General features: G+C 49.8%; 1 protein-coding gene across 1 annotated transcript in view; it reads left to right on the top strand.

Moving 5' to 3' along the window:
- The first annotated feature begins 2,729 nt into the window (after window positions 1-2,729).
- PARD6G (par-6 family cell polarity regulator gamma) overlaps window positions 2,730-15,898 on the top strand; it is a 98,221-nt gene continuing 85,052 nt past the window's right edge. Inside the window, exon 1 of the mRNA XM_053571962.1 lies at window positions 2,730-2,993. Coding sequence (XP_053427937.1) covers window positions 2,922-2,993 — 72 coding nt within the window. The 5' untranslated portion in view covers window positions 2,730-2,921. The remainder of the gene's footprint in view (window positions 2,994-15,898) is intronic.

Here is a 15,898-nt window from a genome sequence, read left to right as displayed (position 1 = left end):
AGCCAGCTATTTCTGTCTACACCCAAGTTTACTGAGTTCTTGAAGTCTTAAAGAATCCCATTCAAGGCTGGAAACTCAGGCTCCAGGTGCAATCAGCGAGGTTTCCCACCCTTTCCTCCTGCTTTGTCTGGTAGTGCCAGTCGAGAACTGAGGAGCAACAAATGATTCAGATAAAGGAGCAGCACCTCTCCGTGTTTTCAGTTTGAGACACGAATCACCCGGAGATCTTGTTCTACTTCAGATTCCAATTCAGCGGGTCTGTGCACTGCTCCCAAGTGCCAGGCTGGGCAGATTTGGGGCCTCGGACCATACTCTGAGCCACAGCAACTAAAGAAATGATTTCACTTACATCAAGTTGCTCCAGAAGCCAAATCTAAAACTACTTGAAATTCTGTAGGCTTCCAGCATCAGAGTTTCATCCTACTCTAAAGCCCTGAGCTTCCTAGTTGGTCCCAACTGGCTGCCCCACAGGCCCTTAAAATGTCTGGGTTGGAGTAGGATGCTCCTGGGCTTCTCCTACCCGCTGCGGCAGAGCAGCCTGCAGTCATAAACGATTCTGTGACTTTTCTCAAGCCCAATAATCTGCATGAAGTTTAGGAAATTTCCCCTGAAAAAATGTCACCACCTCTGTCCACTCTGCTTGCCAAGGATACATCTCTTGGCATTTTTCATTTGCTTGTTTACTTCACATGTGCCTTGTTTTGGAACTCTGTCCATATCTAGTCCTCTGGCCACTCTGTTGTTTCCCTTTAGGACAGGGATTATAATTCTTCACCTTTATAATGATAGTCCCTGACGCTAACTCCTTGGCATCTAACAGGGTAAATATTTAGCAAAATTAAATGAAAATTAAATTTTGCAGAATGTAATTTAGCAATCTACATGAAAGGTTTTAGAGATATGTTTCATTTATGGCCCAGTAATTCTTTTAGAAATTGATTTTAAAGAAATAATCAGATATAAGTGAATTCAAAGCATTATATAAAACCTAAACAATGGAAAATCTTAAATATCCAAAAATGGAGTAATTACAAATTATGCCTATATTTATATACGTAGCTTTAAAGAAAACATTGTTTTTAAGAATAAAAGGCTTTATTATATACCATGAAGTGAAAACCAAGCTGCAAAACTGGATAAACAGCATGATCACAAACTATATATGCAGAAAAATAAAATACACCAAAAGATTGACAGAGCTGATGGTTTAGTAGCATAACTACAGATAATTTTTGTTTTCTTTCATTTCTCTGTATTCTGCAGATTTCCTTTTGCAATGAATTTACGATAAATTTCTAACTATATAACTTGCAAATTACAAGTTCTAAGTATATAACTTGCAAATTACATAGTGTACTTTATAATTTTTTTTAAAAAGTGGCATGTCGGGTGGCGCCTGTGGCTCAGTGAGTAGGGCGCCGGCCCCATATACGGAGGGTGGCGGGTTCAAACCCAGCCCCGGCTGAACTGCAACCAAAAAATAGCCGGGCGTTGTGGTGGGCGCCTGTAGTCCCAGCTGCTTGGGAGGCTGAGGCAGGAGAATCGCTGAAGCCCAAGAGCTAGAGGTTGCTGTGAGTCCTGTGACATCATGGCACTCTACTGAAGGCGGTAAAGTGAGACTCTGTCTCTACAAAAAAAAAAAAAAAATTAAAAGTGTTATGTCTTCTGAACGTCATCACAAATTTCTCAAGGGCAAGGACTGTGTCTGGTTTCAGCCCCCTCTTTCAGAAGCCTCCTGATCAATAAGTACTAGAGGACGCTGCTGGCTCTTTCTCCTAACCAGTGGTTCTCAACCTTCCTAATGCCGTGAACCTTGAATACAGTCCAAAGGGGTCGCGACCCACAGATTGAGAACCGCTGGGTCAAACCTAACTCACTTTCTTTTTTATACTAGCTGTCTTAGAAAAAGTCTTTCTTGGCTCGGCGTCCCTAGCTCAGTGGTTACAGCGCCAGCCACATACACCGGGGCTCGTGGGTTTGAGCCCGGCCCGGTCTGCTGAACAACGACAATTACAATTAAAAAAAAAAAAAATAGCCGAGCGTTGTGGCGGGCGCCTGTAGTCCCAAGCTACTCAGGAGACTGAGGCAAGAGAATCGCTTAAGCCCAAGAGTTTGAGATTGCTGTAAGCCATGGTGTCACAGCACTCTACCGAGGGCGACTTAGTGAGACTGTCTCAAAAAAAAAAAAAAAAAGTCTGTCTTCTCATCCTTATCTCTTTCAATTCTACCTCTGATTTACTGTGCCTCAGGAGACCGCCTCCCTGACACTGTTCTCCCACACCGTCAACAACCGGCAAATGGTACAGGCAGGTGATGCCCTAAGAAACCAGGTCTCCAGTGGCCCTCATTACCGTTCTCTCAAATAATTACCCAAGACTAAGGCAAAACTCAGGCCCTTTCCTAGGCCGCCCGCTGGAGACAAACAAAACAAGACTGTTTAGGATTAGGGTTACGCGAAGCTTCCTTACTCAGACCCGGGTACGGCGGAGAAACGAAAGAGCACCAACCAGAGACCGGCCTCCAAGTCGCAGCTGGGGCAGGGCGCGGGTAGGTCCTTCGGGCGGAGGGGGCGGGCGCAGAGAGAGCTGGCGCGGGACCGAGAGGTGGGGCGCAGGGAGGGGCGCGGGACCGAGGAGGTGGGGCGCTGGCCGAGGGAGGTGGAGTGTAGAGCCGGGCGCGGACCCGAGCCTGAGGAGGTGGGGCGGCGCGCGCCGCCGTCCCCTGCGCTCCTCCCGCGCGCGGCCCCTGGAGTCTCCGAGGCGCGCGGCCAGCCCAGCTCCGGCCCGCCGCACACCGAGCAGCCCCGCAGCCGAGCGATCGCTGGCTGGGGGCTGGGGGCTGGAGGCTGGGGATCCCGCCTTAGGGAGTCTCTGTGGCCCTTGAGCAGCGCGGCGAAAGGGAGGCAGACCGGGGCCGAAATCATGAACCGGAGTTTTCACAAGTCTCAGACCTTGCGCTTCTACGACTGCAGCGCGGTGGAAGTCAAGAGCAAGGTAAGCCCCCCCACCCGGGACCGCTCCGGACGTTCTGTATCCCCTCCCCTGGCAAATGAATGGGGCGCTCGGCGGAGGAGGACTGGGGCAGTGTGGGAGGCGACAAGCGCCGGCGACAACTTTCGAGCTCGGCGCCGTGCGCTGCTGCGCAGGGTCTGTAGGATGTGCCTGGGGTACCCCGGCCGTCCTTCCTAACCCCGGAGGGACACAAAGCCTGGCAGCCCTGGGAGGGTCCTGTTGGGGCCGCGACGGTTAGAGGGCCGAGGGCCATCGGACGGTCCGTGCAAGTTCTGTACCAGCTCTGAGGGAGCTGCTCTTTTGTTCCACGAGCGAAAGGAGACCCGGGCGCGCCACACATTGGAGGGGAGGGCGGCGTTTCCGGGGCGAACTGGGGGCCACGGGCTGCTCGGATTCCGGGCCGTGGAAGGGCCTCTGGGGGCCTGGGCTGGGGGATGGTCCGGGCCACGCCGCCTCCAAGGCGGCCAAGAGGCTTGTTACCCGCAAGGAGACTGGCCGCCGGCTCCTGAGCAGGGTCCCCCCGCCCATACCCTAGCCCCAGGTCCTGCGCTTAGTACCAGAGTCTCCCAGACACCGGTCTCAATGTCCCCGACCCAGACCCCCCTGGGCGCGGCCCCCGACCCAGACCCTCCACAGGCGCGGCCCAGACCGGGACTCCCCGCCCCCCTGGCGTGTCGGGCCCCTCCTGCTGCCTGCTCCTGGGCAGAGCGTGCCCGAACTTGCGGGTCGCAGTGCGTGTCTGGGTAATTGGCTGATAGAATCTGGCGCTTCTGCCCTTTGCGGGGGCGGCTCCTTAACTGCAGACGCCTTTGTCTGTGAGGGTCTCGGTGGCGGAACCCGCAAGCCGAAGAGGAGCTGCAGTTAGTTGTTCGGAGTCCTGTGGGAGGGGGTCCCTCAGGCCTTTGGCTACTGTCTTTGAGCCGAGGGGCCCTCCTTCCCTTTTTCTCTGTGCACCCCAGTTCTTGGTAAAGCGAGGTGAAGGGTGATGGAAAAAGGCCCAGGCTCGCACAAGGTCCTGGCCCCCAACTCTGGTCATATCTTGAGCGCGGGGCAGACCCCCTCCCTGGGGTTCCCCAGCTTTTGGTGTGGCTTTCCAGGGTGTCCTCAGAGGGTGGGGGTAGTCCTAGCAGTGGGCCAAACCACCTCTCATTGAGTTGCAGCGCTTCCTTCTCATCTTGGGTTGCATAGTCTTTTTTCAGAAACCCTCATCTCTGTTGCATCCTGCCCTTCCCCCTGGACGCTGGTAATCCAACCTCACACCCCTCTCCTCTGGAGCACAGGAGTGCCCATGCCCCCAAATATAGTGTACTGGCTGTTGGCAATGAGAGGGAGAGAACCTGCGGCGGGAGTGGGTGTGGGAGGACTCTAGCTCAGCGGGAGCCTGTTTCCTAGAATTGCACTGTCCAACGCATATGGCATCTGATCTCTGCTGACTTTTTATTTTGAGGTCATTGTAGATTCAGGAGCAGTTGTGAGAGAGAATGTGGAGATCATGAATACATTGCCTGGCCTCATCCAAAAATAACATGGTTTGTGACTGGCACAATGTCATATCTTAGATTCTGGTCTATGGGGTCTCACCAGGGCAGCATGCATTGCTTTGTGCCTGCTCTTCTGTGACCCCTTTACAGTGGCTATTCAATTTTAGGGAATCACTGAGCATTCTGGTGTTCAATCACATGTGCTGTGCGCTGGACTCCTAAGGCCGGAGGCCCTGCCAGGCCCTAGGACAGATCCATACGAAGTGCCCTCTCAAGCCTCACTCTGAAGTCCTAGCCCCCTGTGGACTGGAAGTGTAAGAGTCTGCCTTTGCCTTTGTGGTGCTCCCTGACCTATCTCCTCCAACTCTTCCCTGCAGAGAAGGGCTGTGGCCACTCCCCCAAGCTAGGTTCAAGCTTAGATGCAGTGATGCTCCCCTCAGGAGAGTGGGGGCAGAAGGTGCATTTTGATTGTACTTGGCAGTCCTTGGAAGGGCCACACCACCTTGGGCCCTGCAGACTTGCAGCTGTGCTGTGCTCCATGACTGCTTATCTACAGGGTCCTTGTGGCCCTTCCCTCTGTACACAGCCTCCCACTTACTCCTCTGTAGCTAATATTTGTTACCCTGGAGTCACTCTCTGCAGGGAACCATTGTTGTCAAAATATAGGGGGCAAACTGTATGACAATGATGTCTTTCCTAAACCTAAATATAGCACCATAACACTCATGGGTTAATTTGTGGGGAAAATGCCAGCTAGAGAGCTGAATCCAGCCTGGGTTCACCAACTACTACCTTTGTGAGCTTTCAGACAAATCATTAACTTTCCCAAGCCTTAGTTATCTCATCTGTAAAATGAGCATTATACTTGTTCTGTTGACCTCCCAAGATGAATTGAGGCAATGAATGTGAGAGCACTTTTAGTTAAGAACTGCAGGTCGGGGTCCTTTGGCATTTTAAAATATCCAGTTGGAAAACTGTCTTAGGTTCTCTCAGAATTTTTGTTATTAACTACCTGCCATATCTGGTCAGATCCTAATGCCAGGGGCAGGAGGCTCTCCCCTATTATGTAGCCCCTAAACATTTTTACTTTAATCCCAGTGATTCGTCTGTTTCTCTCTGTACCAGCAGTGTGATCACTGAGTTCTGGTACTAGGGCTGCCCTTTTCCCCACTTACCTTTGACTTTTGCCTCTCCTTCCACAAGACGTATGTCTGGGATGGGAAGTGGGGGTAGGCATGTGTGTATGGGGGGGAAATGGTGCAGATGTTTAGGGCAGGGTGTTTCAGGTTGAGGGAAGCCAGAGCAAATGCCCAGGCTGCTTTAGAAAGTAGCAGAAAGGCCAGTTTGGGATTGGGGATGAGTCTGCAGCGGCAGAGTAACAGGGGATAAATTCTCATTTGAGCAACGAAGTGCAATTGCATATTTTGTCAATTCCATCATCTGTATATGCTTGAAAAATCTAAAGGAGCACAGTTTGTCCCTTCTCAACACTGGATCAAACTGGAGCCGGCGACCCTCTGGTGGGTGGTCCTGAGTTAGATGACCAGCACCATCTTGGGTTCCTTCGGACCAGAATATAGATGACCACTTTGTGATCTCAGCCCGTGCTTTGGCTCACCCCTGTGTTTTGGCTTCCCCTGCCTGAAATGCTTCCTCTGAATATCTATCCTATCCTGAGGACCCTCTTTGACTGCTCTCTCCTGCAGAGTTGTTCCTAGTGCCTTCCCCAGGCCACAGTCCTTCTGTTGAGACCTTGTTGGTGTTTATAGCCATCTTCTGGGGCCTGTCTTGGTGCATAGATACATTCAGAATATAGAGCCAGAACCATAGTGCCCCTGTGTAGGGCGGAGAATAACAACACTGGAGGTTTTCATCCTTTTTGTGCTTCCTTGTTAAAATAGTGTTGAGGCTTTTTTGGATTCTAAACAAATACATTTGTCATTATAGAAAATTTAGAAACCATAGCCAAGCACAATGAGAAATAAGCAGCTTTGGTAATTCTCCTGTTCAAAGATGAGCCACTGCTAAATGTGGCCTTGGCCTTCTGATTTTTTTTTTTTTATATAGGCAGAGTCTCATTTTGTCTCCCCGGTAGAGTGCTATGGCATTATAGCTCACAGCAACCTCAGACTCCTGGGCTCAAGCAACTCTCTTACCTCAGCCTCCTGAGTAGTTGGGATTATAGGCACCCGCCACAACACCCTGCTATTTTGAGAGGTGGGATCTCACTCTAGCTCAGGTTGATTCTGATTTTTTATATGCCTGTATGTGTGCATACATTTTCATTCTACAGAATTAGGATCATACAGCCTTCTTCTCCCCTCCAACTTAACAATGGTTTCACGTATTCTTTCATGTCCTTAATATTTTTAGAAAACATTTTTTTAAATGCCTGCATAGTACTCTGTCTCATGTGGAAACCTTAATTAATTTAACCAGTATCTTTGGGTTACTGTCAGTTTTTTCTATAGTAAACAATGCTGCAAAAAACATTTTTAAGCCTTTACATGAAGATTATATTAGAATATACATATATAAAACATGTAAAGATTGTTGATTCTATTAAATAGAACAACTCTCATTGTTTCTTTAGGACAAATTCCTAGAATTGAAGTTACTGGATGAAAGGTATGCACTTTTTTTTTTTTTGCAGTTTGGCCGGGGCTGGGTTTGAACCCACCGCCCTCGGCATATGGGGCCGGCACCCTACTCACTGAGCCACAGCATGCCCTCAGCAGAGTGCCATGGTGGTGTCACAGATCACAGCAACCTAAGATATGCACATTTTTAAGGCTTTGAATACATATTGTTAAATTTTTTCTAGAAAGTCTCTTTTATTAATATATGCATATACTGTTTTATATCCATCCATCTCTCTCTTCTCTTAGCACTGGGCATTTTCTCTTTCTTTTCCAATTAGATAAGTAAAATAGTATCTCATTGTTTTAATTTGTATTTCACAAGGTACTAGAGTATTTCTAATTGTATTTTTTAAGTCAATAGTTATTGGATATTTGTACATCTATTTTTAACTGTCTGCTCTGCATACTTTTCTCTAATAGTAGTCTTTTGATTGAGTTATTAAGTTATGAGAGCTACTCATTCACAGGAAGTTTCTAATCACTGCAGGCAGTCTTGAGTGTGACTGGTTTTAAGAGTGCTATGGCCTTGCCCTCAGGCACTAAACCTGGACCTTCTAGGAGGGTAAGTGTGGGGGAGGGCCCATGGGTGGGCTGATGGATGGTCTGGCAGCCACATTCTGCTGGAGACAGCCAAGAGTGCAGTGTTTTAAGTCAGTATGTCTCCTTAAGCCCCCAAGACCTCATGGCTAGCTGACGGGGTGGTTGGCCACCTTGGCACTGTGGAGATGTGGCCTTCTATCTTGAACTAAGTGGGGTGGCTGGTGGGATAGAGCCCAGGCTGGGCACTCACCTCCCATGGGCCAGTTGGGAACTGCCTGGACATGGTTTGACTCACTTGTGTGTGTCAGCTACGCCCTTTCAAGATTCCGGTTTTGTTGTATTTGTGCACATCTGTGTTTAAACAGGTTCAGTGACTTGATTTGGGAAGTCATGTCTAGAAGAGACTCTTATAAGGGGTCCAAGTGGGTAGTCAGTCTGGTGGGCACTGGTGGTGCTGCTGCCCCCAGGAGGCTGCTGACCTCTTGTGGATCTGTAGCCTGTGAGCAGCAAAATGCTCTGAGGTTCTCCCAGCTGGGCAGGGCATATAGCCCTTTCCGAGAACCCATGGTGTTCCAGAAAGAGTACCAAGTTCTCCCAACTTTAGGGAAGTGAAGGGATGTTGGGGACTGGAGGACACAAAGTCTAAGAAGCTCTAACACTATCACTGGGCACAATAGGAGTCAAGAGCTGCTAATGGTAGCAGAAACCACAACATAGATTTGTAATTTCCAAAGTTTCCCACCTTCTCTCCCACCGACCTGTGGCACTAGCATTAATAGTTATTTTCTAAAGTACCCTAACAGATTATTTCTGAACTAGTAGCTATCAGTAAAATAGTTTTTTCTCATCTGATTTCAACTTGAGGAACAATTATTGGGTGCGTACTAAACACAAAGCACTGCTCTTTACATTTTTCTTTGGGACACACTGATGAGAAATGCAGTTAAGGTCGTGGCCTCCCAGCATGTGTGGGAAGGACTAACGAGCTCCCATATGAGGAGCCCAGGCACTCTGAGAGCAATGGAGACCTGGCCTAGACTCTCAGGGGTCCTCAAACTTTTTAAACAGGGGGCCAGTTCACTGTCCCTCAGACCGTTGGAGGGACGGACTATAGTTTAAAAAAAAAATCTATGAACAAATTCCTATGCACACTGCACATATCTTATTTTGAAGTAAAAAAACAAAATGGAAACAAATACAATCACACTGCATCATGTGGCCTGCGGGCTGCAGTTTGAGGACCCCTGGAAGCCAACCACACAGGCATCACCATTGCTGATGTGGAGACTGATACTACTGCCTCATTTGGGAAAGAGAGAAGGGAAACTTTGGGAATTAAGAATTCATATTGCTATTTCTGTTGCTATCACCTGATTCCTATAGTGCTCAGTGAGAAGGGTGAGCATGCCTGTGGCAGCTCTGCGTCTGCAGGGATGGTGCGCCTGCCTCTTTCCTTGTGGTGGTCTTAGGGCCCGGCTGCTTGGAACAGGGGCAGTAGGGCCAGAGCACTTCTGTTACAGCCATGACATTGGTTACCTTTGGCTCTTCCCTCTCCCTGCCCTTCCCATGTTCCTGAGGCCCAGGGATGCGCTCTCCTGCCTACTCCCAGCCCAGCCTTGCCCTACCCTGCCCCAGCACCTTCCCTTCCCCTGTCCATTTCTCCCACACAACCTATGCTGCTGGCAGAGAAGTCTGGGAGGACTCCACTTCCCATTGCTAACCCAGGCATTTCTGCTCTGTGGTCTACACATCCAATGCACGTGTAGAATTTCACTTGGAATGGAAAAAAGGCTTTCCACCTCAAGCTTAACAAGTAAGTGTGAAAACCACCATAGCAACATATGGCTTCAGCCTGGGCACCCAGGCTCTCCCTGTGGCCCAGCCCACATTGAATTCTTACTGCCCCCACTGAGACCTCTCAGCAAGCTGATCCTTCCCTGCTCTTACTTGTGAACACTCAGCTGTGCCTCAAGACTCAAGTCACTGCCTCTTCAGAAAGCTGTCCAGACCACTGGGGCCAGTGGCAGTCTCCTTTGGGGCCAAGGAGTGTGCCCATGTTTGACAGCAAAGTGCACATGAGTGATCAAGATACAAAGCACTCTGGTGTAAGTCAGCACCCACCCCCAGCAAAATTACCCCTGGAGCCTCTGTCACCAAAGACCAGTTTTGCATGGGGTGACACTGGCCCACTGGTCTCTTGTTCAACATGATGTCTGTGCAATCCATTCAGGTTATGTATGTCATTAGATCTTATTAGTTATAAAGGCCTAGAACTCTGCTGCATGTATAAAGCACAACTTACATATCTATCCTCCCGCTGATAGAGGTCTGGGTTGTTTCCAGTGTTGGTCCTGGTGACCAAAGCTGCCATGGATGTTCTAGTCCACATCATTTGGCTACATGCACACACTTCTTTTCAACACAGAATGCACTTGCACTTCTGGCTAGTCCTATGGAACCTCCTGGTGACCTTTAGCCATTTACAATTTACCCTCAACTCAGCACTTAGATTGTTCTTGACTTTGATGTACCCAGAGACTGACCCCTGCCTAGTTTTGGGGTTAGGCAGTTGTTATTGTAGGTCTAGGAGGCCTTGAATCACAGCTTAGGGGGATATTTATTGATTAACCAAACTAAGTCAGAAAAGATTCTATATTTTATGGAATTTAAGGTGCACGCTGCTAACGTGTAAAGGGCTTTGTCTAATTCTGTGGTTTGGTTGCTTTTATGCAATTCTTGGCTTCCCTTTTGTGTACACCAGCTGCTCATTATTTGGCCCCTCTGGTGGGCTGGACATTGTGGAAGAAGCTGGGGCAGAAGATGAGCACTGATGGGCCTAGTAGTGCACACACTCCTGGGGTGTCACCACAGTTTCCTGCACGCAAGGAAGCGTGGGCAGTCTTCCTTAGAAAAGGTGCCTGAGTTTCATGAGAAGAAGGAGAACCCCGCAGCAGCCTCACTTTTGGTGGGCTGTGAAAACCTTCAGAGCCAAGAGCTTTTGTTCTCCCTTTGCCTGGGTGATACCTGGGTCACCCAGCAGGCAGCTCATCCCTTGTAAACACCAAGATATTGATGAAGGCTCTATATGTCATGGGTAGTCAGAACACTGTGGGGATTTCTCTGCTCCCCCTAAAAGTCCTGCTTTCTAAGCAAGTATATTTATTTTCTATTTTATCACACCAGTACATGTATTGAAAGCTGGATTATCAATGGGTCAGTTCCATGGTGGCAGATCTGGCTTGGTGCCTTTGAGATAAGATGGATGGTAATAACAAGCACAAGCCCTCAAGTGTCCTCTTTGGGGACAAACATGGTATGGAAGGGCCTCCAGAGATCCCCGAGTAAGGGCTGTGAAAGGGAAATTTAGGGGCTATTAAAGCTGTTCTTTTTAAGTGACCAGCTGCTCTAGAAGAATTTGGAAATGAAAGTAATATTAGTATCCTGTTTTCCATGGCTTGAGGGGCCCGAACCACTGGATTCCCACCCAAGTCCTGACCTCACTCTTCCATATGGTAACAGGGTGCTGCAGAGGGACAAAACAGTCTTCTCTGCCTACCAGACAGCCCTCGTGAGGTGGAGGAGGGGCACGCCACCCAGCCTGTGGTTCTTGGGGCCTATCAGCACTGGTACTGGTGCAGGCCCAGCGTGGGGTGAGGCTATCAGGCCCCACTGTGGTAGCCCACATCACCTCAAGCAGCTCTGCTCTGTCTGAAAGCTATGCATGAATATGCTGCTTCTGCCACTGCTGGGGTTGTGTGCCTGAAAGTGATGCTGTGTGTCTGGAGACACTGCCATGAGAAGTGTGCTGGGGATACCTCATTCCACTTCTTGGCAGATAAGCTGCCTGGGGTCCTGTATTCAAGGAAGTCTCCCTCAGGGGTCTCACTGTGAGCCCAGACTCACCTGGCCTACCCCTGAGCTGGGGGCACTTTCCCAGGGATGTACTCCATTGACTGTACAAGACAAGCTGTATGGGGCTGGTGGTGCTCTCTCAGGCTGGGTGGTGCTGGACTCTGGTCACAGCCTGGCTGGGGACTAGCTCTGGAATCCTGCGAATGGACAGATTGTACACTGTGGGCAGTTTGGAAGCTTTTCTTCCTAAGTGAGTTGTGTGGGTCTCTGCCACCCTGGGAGCCTGGTGAGGCCTAGTGGGAGCAGCTATTACCCAGGCAGACCACCTGGAGGGAGTCATTTGAATGAAGTCTGGTCACCTCTCCTTTCTTGGGGCATCAGCCTGTGACAACTCAGCACAGATGTTTCTGTTGGTGTTCATGACGCTTTATGCTCCACCTGTAGAGATGAGGACCTTGAGGCCTAATGAGGCTGCAAAGTCTTGGCAAAGCTGAGTTTTAGACCATGTGTGATGGGGTCCAAAATTCTCAGTTACAACAGCATCCCTGTATCCCATCCAGTTCTATTATTCCAAGATGATTACCCATCTTGGAAAACAGCACCTGTCCACTCCAAGGTCAGGTCTACCCACATTCCTCCCCAACATTTTCCAGACACCAGTTCCCTGAGTGCACCATATGTGATCTTCTCTCCTTAGCAGCTCACAGTGTGAGCCAGCCCCAGCAGAGTCCCCATTCTTTGCTGGTATAAAGCATGCATGCAGCAGGCCGCCCTCACTGTGCTTGCCACTCTGAATCTTTAGGAAAGGCCCATCCCCTCACATGCCCAGAAGAGGCTGTCTGCAAGCCTGATGAGAGCAGGGCCCTGAACAAGCTGAGCACACTGATCACATAGGTAGGTTGGGGTCTTCTCTCTCATCAGCCACTGTGTTGAGCATGACACACATATTTTAGATTCTCTCAACAACCCTCTGAAGAATATATTTTTGTCATAGAAATTATGCACTAATAAAGGGGAGTCATGATTGGAGCTCAGGTGCACCAACTCCATGGCCTGGTTCTTGGTGGCTCTGCTGTGTGTCTGTCTGTGTCTGTGAGGCACACTGGCCTAGCCTGCTTCCTCTGGCTCTCCCAGTGGCAGTGCACTGATATGCAGAGCCTACCCAGGAGGCCTCACCTCACTGGCAGAGGGTCCAGGCCAGGGCAGGGACAAAGGACCAGCCTGTACTCAGGCCACCAGGCACAGGCCTCACCCCCCACCCTCAGTGCCAGGGTCTCCCCAGCCCTCCATGGCTTGTCCATGCTCCTCTCCACAAGAGCCCCTTCCCACCCGGGCCCCCTTTCTGACAAGTTCATTTGGAACTCTGTCCCCACCTTGGCACTATTTAGGTCTCACCTAAATTCAGCCCATTCATTTGCTAGCCTATGAGTATGAGAAGGTTTTCCTCTGGGCCTCAGTCTCTTGGGCTGTGAAATGGGAACAGTGGCACCTCCTTGAATAGGGCTGCCATTAACGTTAAAGAGAGCATGCTCAAGAAGCATTGACCACACCTTATTTCCCATGCTATAAATCCTTTCCATGCGGAGACCATGTTTATGCATCTGTGTCCTCCACTCTCACCTCTACCCAATGTCTACATGTAGCAGTGCTGGGTTTGTGGGTACAGAGAACAGGTGTAAACCAGAGCAGCAGGCCCTACCCAGGGACTGTATGTGCTCCCAGCTGGCCATGCAGCACAGGGAATTCTTGGTACCAGCGTGCCCTGGCCCGTTTTGTGCATGGTGCAGTGCTTGTCCAGGCAGTTCTGCAGGTGCTGATGGCTGTACCATCAACACTTTGGATCTTGGTGGGTGGACAGGAAGAGGCCAAGCTCCACCTCATCTGACTCACAGGCCTGTGGACCGATTTTAAAATGTCCCAACATGTTAGCCCAGGAAGTTACTCCATGGCAAGCTATGGCCGAGTCCCCTCCTCCAACAGGTACCTCTTTAGGATGACCGCTTGTGATTCTTTTTAGACCTGTAACGTTATCTTTTCCTTTGTGGAGCTCTTCCTATAGTTTTCTTTTTTTTTTTTTTGGCCGGGGCTGGGTTTGAACCCGCCACCTCCGGCATATGGGACCGGCGCCCTACTCCTTGAGCCGCAGGCGCCGCCCTTCCTATAGTTTTCTACAGGGCCTGGGCATGCACACATGCTCCCTGGCTCAAAAGTCCAAGGCGGCTCAGGTTCACCACGCACATGCACACACATACCCGCACACACATCCTTTACAGTCAGGATGTGTTGGGCTTAGCTGGTTTCCTGACAGGCCCTGCTCTAGGCCAGTGGCTCTGATAGCATCAGGAGAGTCACATTCCCTACCAGAGACCGGTTTATAGATGGGCATGTGACCCCACCTTGGCAAAGAGACATGAGGGTCTTATTCCTCTGAGTGCTATCACTGTAACCCCAGGGCCCACCTGTATGCATAGCGGAAATGTTAGATCCACCCGAGGACCACCACCCCCACCCGCCCAGTTCCTGGAGCTGCCTCCACAGGCCAGTGTTTCCCTGGACATCCCACACAATGAGGTCTGCGCATCTGGACAGGCTGCCCTCTGAGCCGCAGCGATTGTGCCATGGGATGAAACTCTTTCTGCCCTCACGCTTTACTGGATTATTTCCATTCCTTATACACCCAGTTTAAATTACAGCCTGTGTTCTACAGTCTCTTCATGTGCATTTCTTGCATTTGTAGTCATACATTTGCATGTGTGATTACTGTCTAACTTCCCTTCGGGAGCAAACCATCAGCACTATGAAGACAGGTCACCATCTGTTCAGCACCAGGCAGCTCAACCCCAGTGCAGGGCTGAGTGGTATGCAGTAAAATTCAGAGGAGGGAATGAGTACTAAGAAACTGAAAAGTAGCCCGTAGCTATGACTGGCGAGATGCTCACCAGGCTGTTTAAGGCCCTTTTTCACTCTTAGCATGCAGGGGAGCCCTGAACCTTGTGCAAGTGCAGATCTGGCTCCCTGGTCTGGGGGCTGAGGCCAGGGTTCTGCTGCTGCTGGCCTGGGGAGGACCTTCAGGGAGCAGCTGCAACTTCCTGAGATGGCCCTGTCTGGGCCCAGTGTGGAGACCTGACTTCCTTGGGTTGAGGGCTCCTGGCTCAGACAGGATTCTTAGCCTGGCAGGCCTGCTGCTTTGTGCTGTGCTGTGGCAAAGTAATTTTCAGCCTTATCGGGGTCACACTGCAGATGTAGTTTTGTGTTTGCTCTTTTTTACTTATCATATTATAAAGTCTTCCTTGAGTCCTTAAACCCTTTTTAGAACTTCACTTTTGTTTGCTTCATCCTATTTTGGTCTGAGAATGTACTTTTGTGTGTTTGTATTCTTACTGTCTCCATTTAGTATAATTGTAAATATTTTCTCAGCATCTTCCATGGAAATCTCTGTCCTCTCCTCCCAGTAGGGGCCTCATTGGGGGCAGGGCTTCAGCTGAAGTTGGGGAGGCCTGGCCTAGGGGGGACATTACAGGGGTAGGGCAGTCTTGGGGGCCAGAGGATGGGACTCTGGGGGGCTAGGGTGGGGCTCGGAGCTCCAGATCTACGTGCAGAACCAGATTGAGGAGCCTGCAGGGTTAGAAAGTGCCCTTGTGCTGTCACATCCGTTCCCCCATGTCCTTCCCAACTCCTTCCACCACTATCCATCTTCTCCACTAGGACATGCGTTTCGTGAGGGCAGGCATATGCTTGGTGGTTCCAAGGAGTGAGTTCAGATAAAGAGACAAAGGCAACCCAAAGAGCACTTCTATGAAGGTGTCGTGGCCCTTTTAACCCTGGTGGTTTGGTGGCTCATGGGGTAGTCCTCTGTGAATGGCCTTCCAGACCTTCTCTTTCAGGATTTGTTCTGCTGAAGGGAGTGTGAAGTGGGGAGTAGGCAAGAAGTCCTCTGGCTCTGGAGAGTCCACCTGCCTGTAGCAAATGTGTGGAGCGCACAGCTCCATGACATTGACCAGAGCCCCACCCAAGTGTAATCAGAAGCAGATAGTAAGGTGGTCAGAGAGATTCACTACATCTTTCTGGCCTTTTTTAAAGAAAACATGGCCTTCTTTCTTTTCACCTATTTGCAAGTAGTCTTTGAAACATTGCCTCTATTTCTGTTATTTGAAAACATCTTCACCTGCACGCTGACACTGGGCTGAAGTTATGGCAAATACAGTGTACCCAGGGCCAGGCTGGTGGGACCTGTTGCCCTGTAAGAGACATGGAACACGTTCTATGACTTTATGCTTGAATCATGTCCTGGATTCCAGTTTTGTTATAATGTCAGTCAGTACTAAATTAATAAAGTCTAGAGCTTTATCTTAAAACTGATACAGACAGGTCA

This window comes from Nycticebus coucang, chromosome 19, assembly GCF_027406575.1.
Source record: "Nycticebus coucang isolate mNycCou1 chromosome 19, mNycCou1.pri, whole genome shotgun sequence".
NCBI classification, from domain to species: Eukaryota; Metazoa; Chordata; class Mammalia; order Primates; family Lorisidae; genus Nycticebus; species Nycticebus coucang.
Note: the sequence above shows the minus strand (reverse complement) of the source record. Positions and strands in the feature narration are given on the sequence as shown.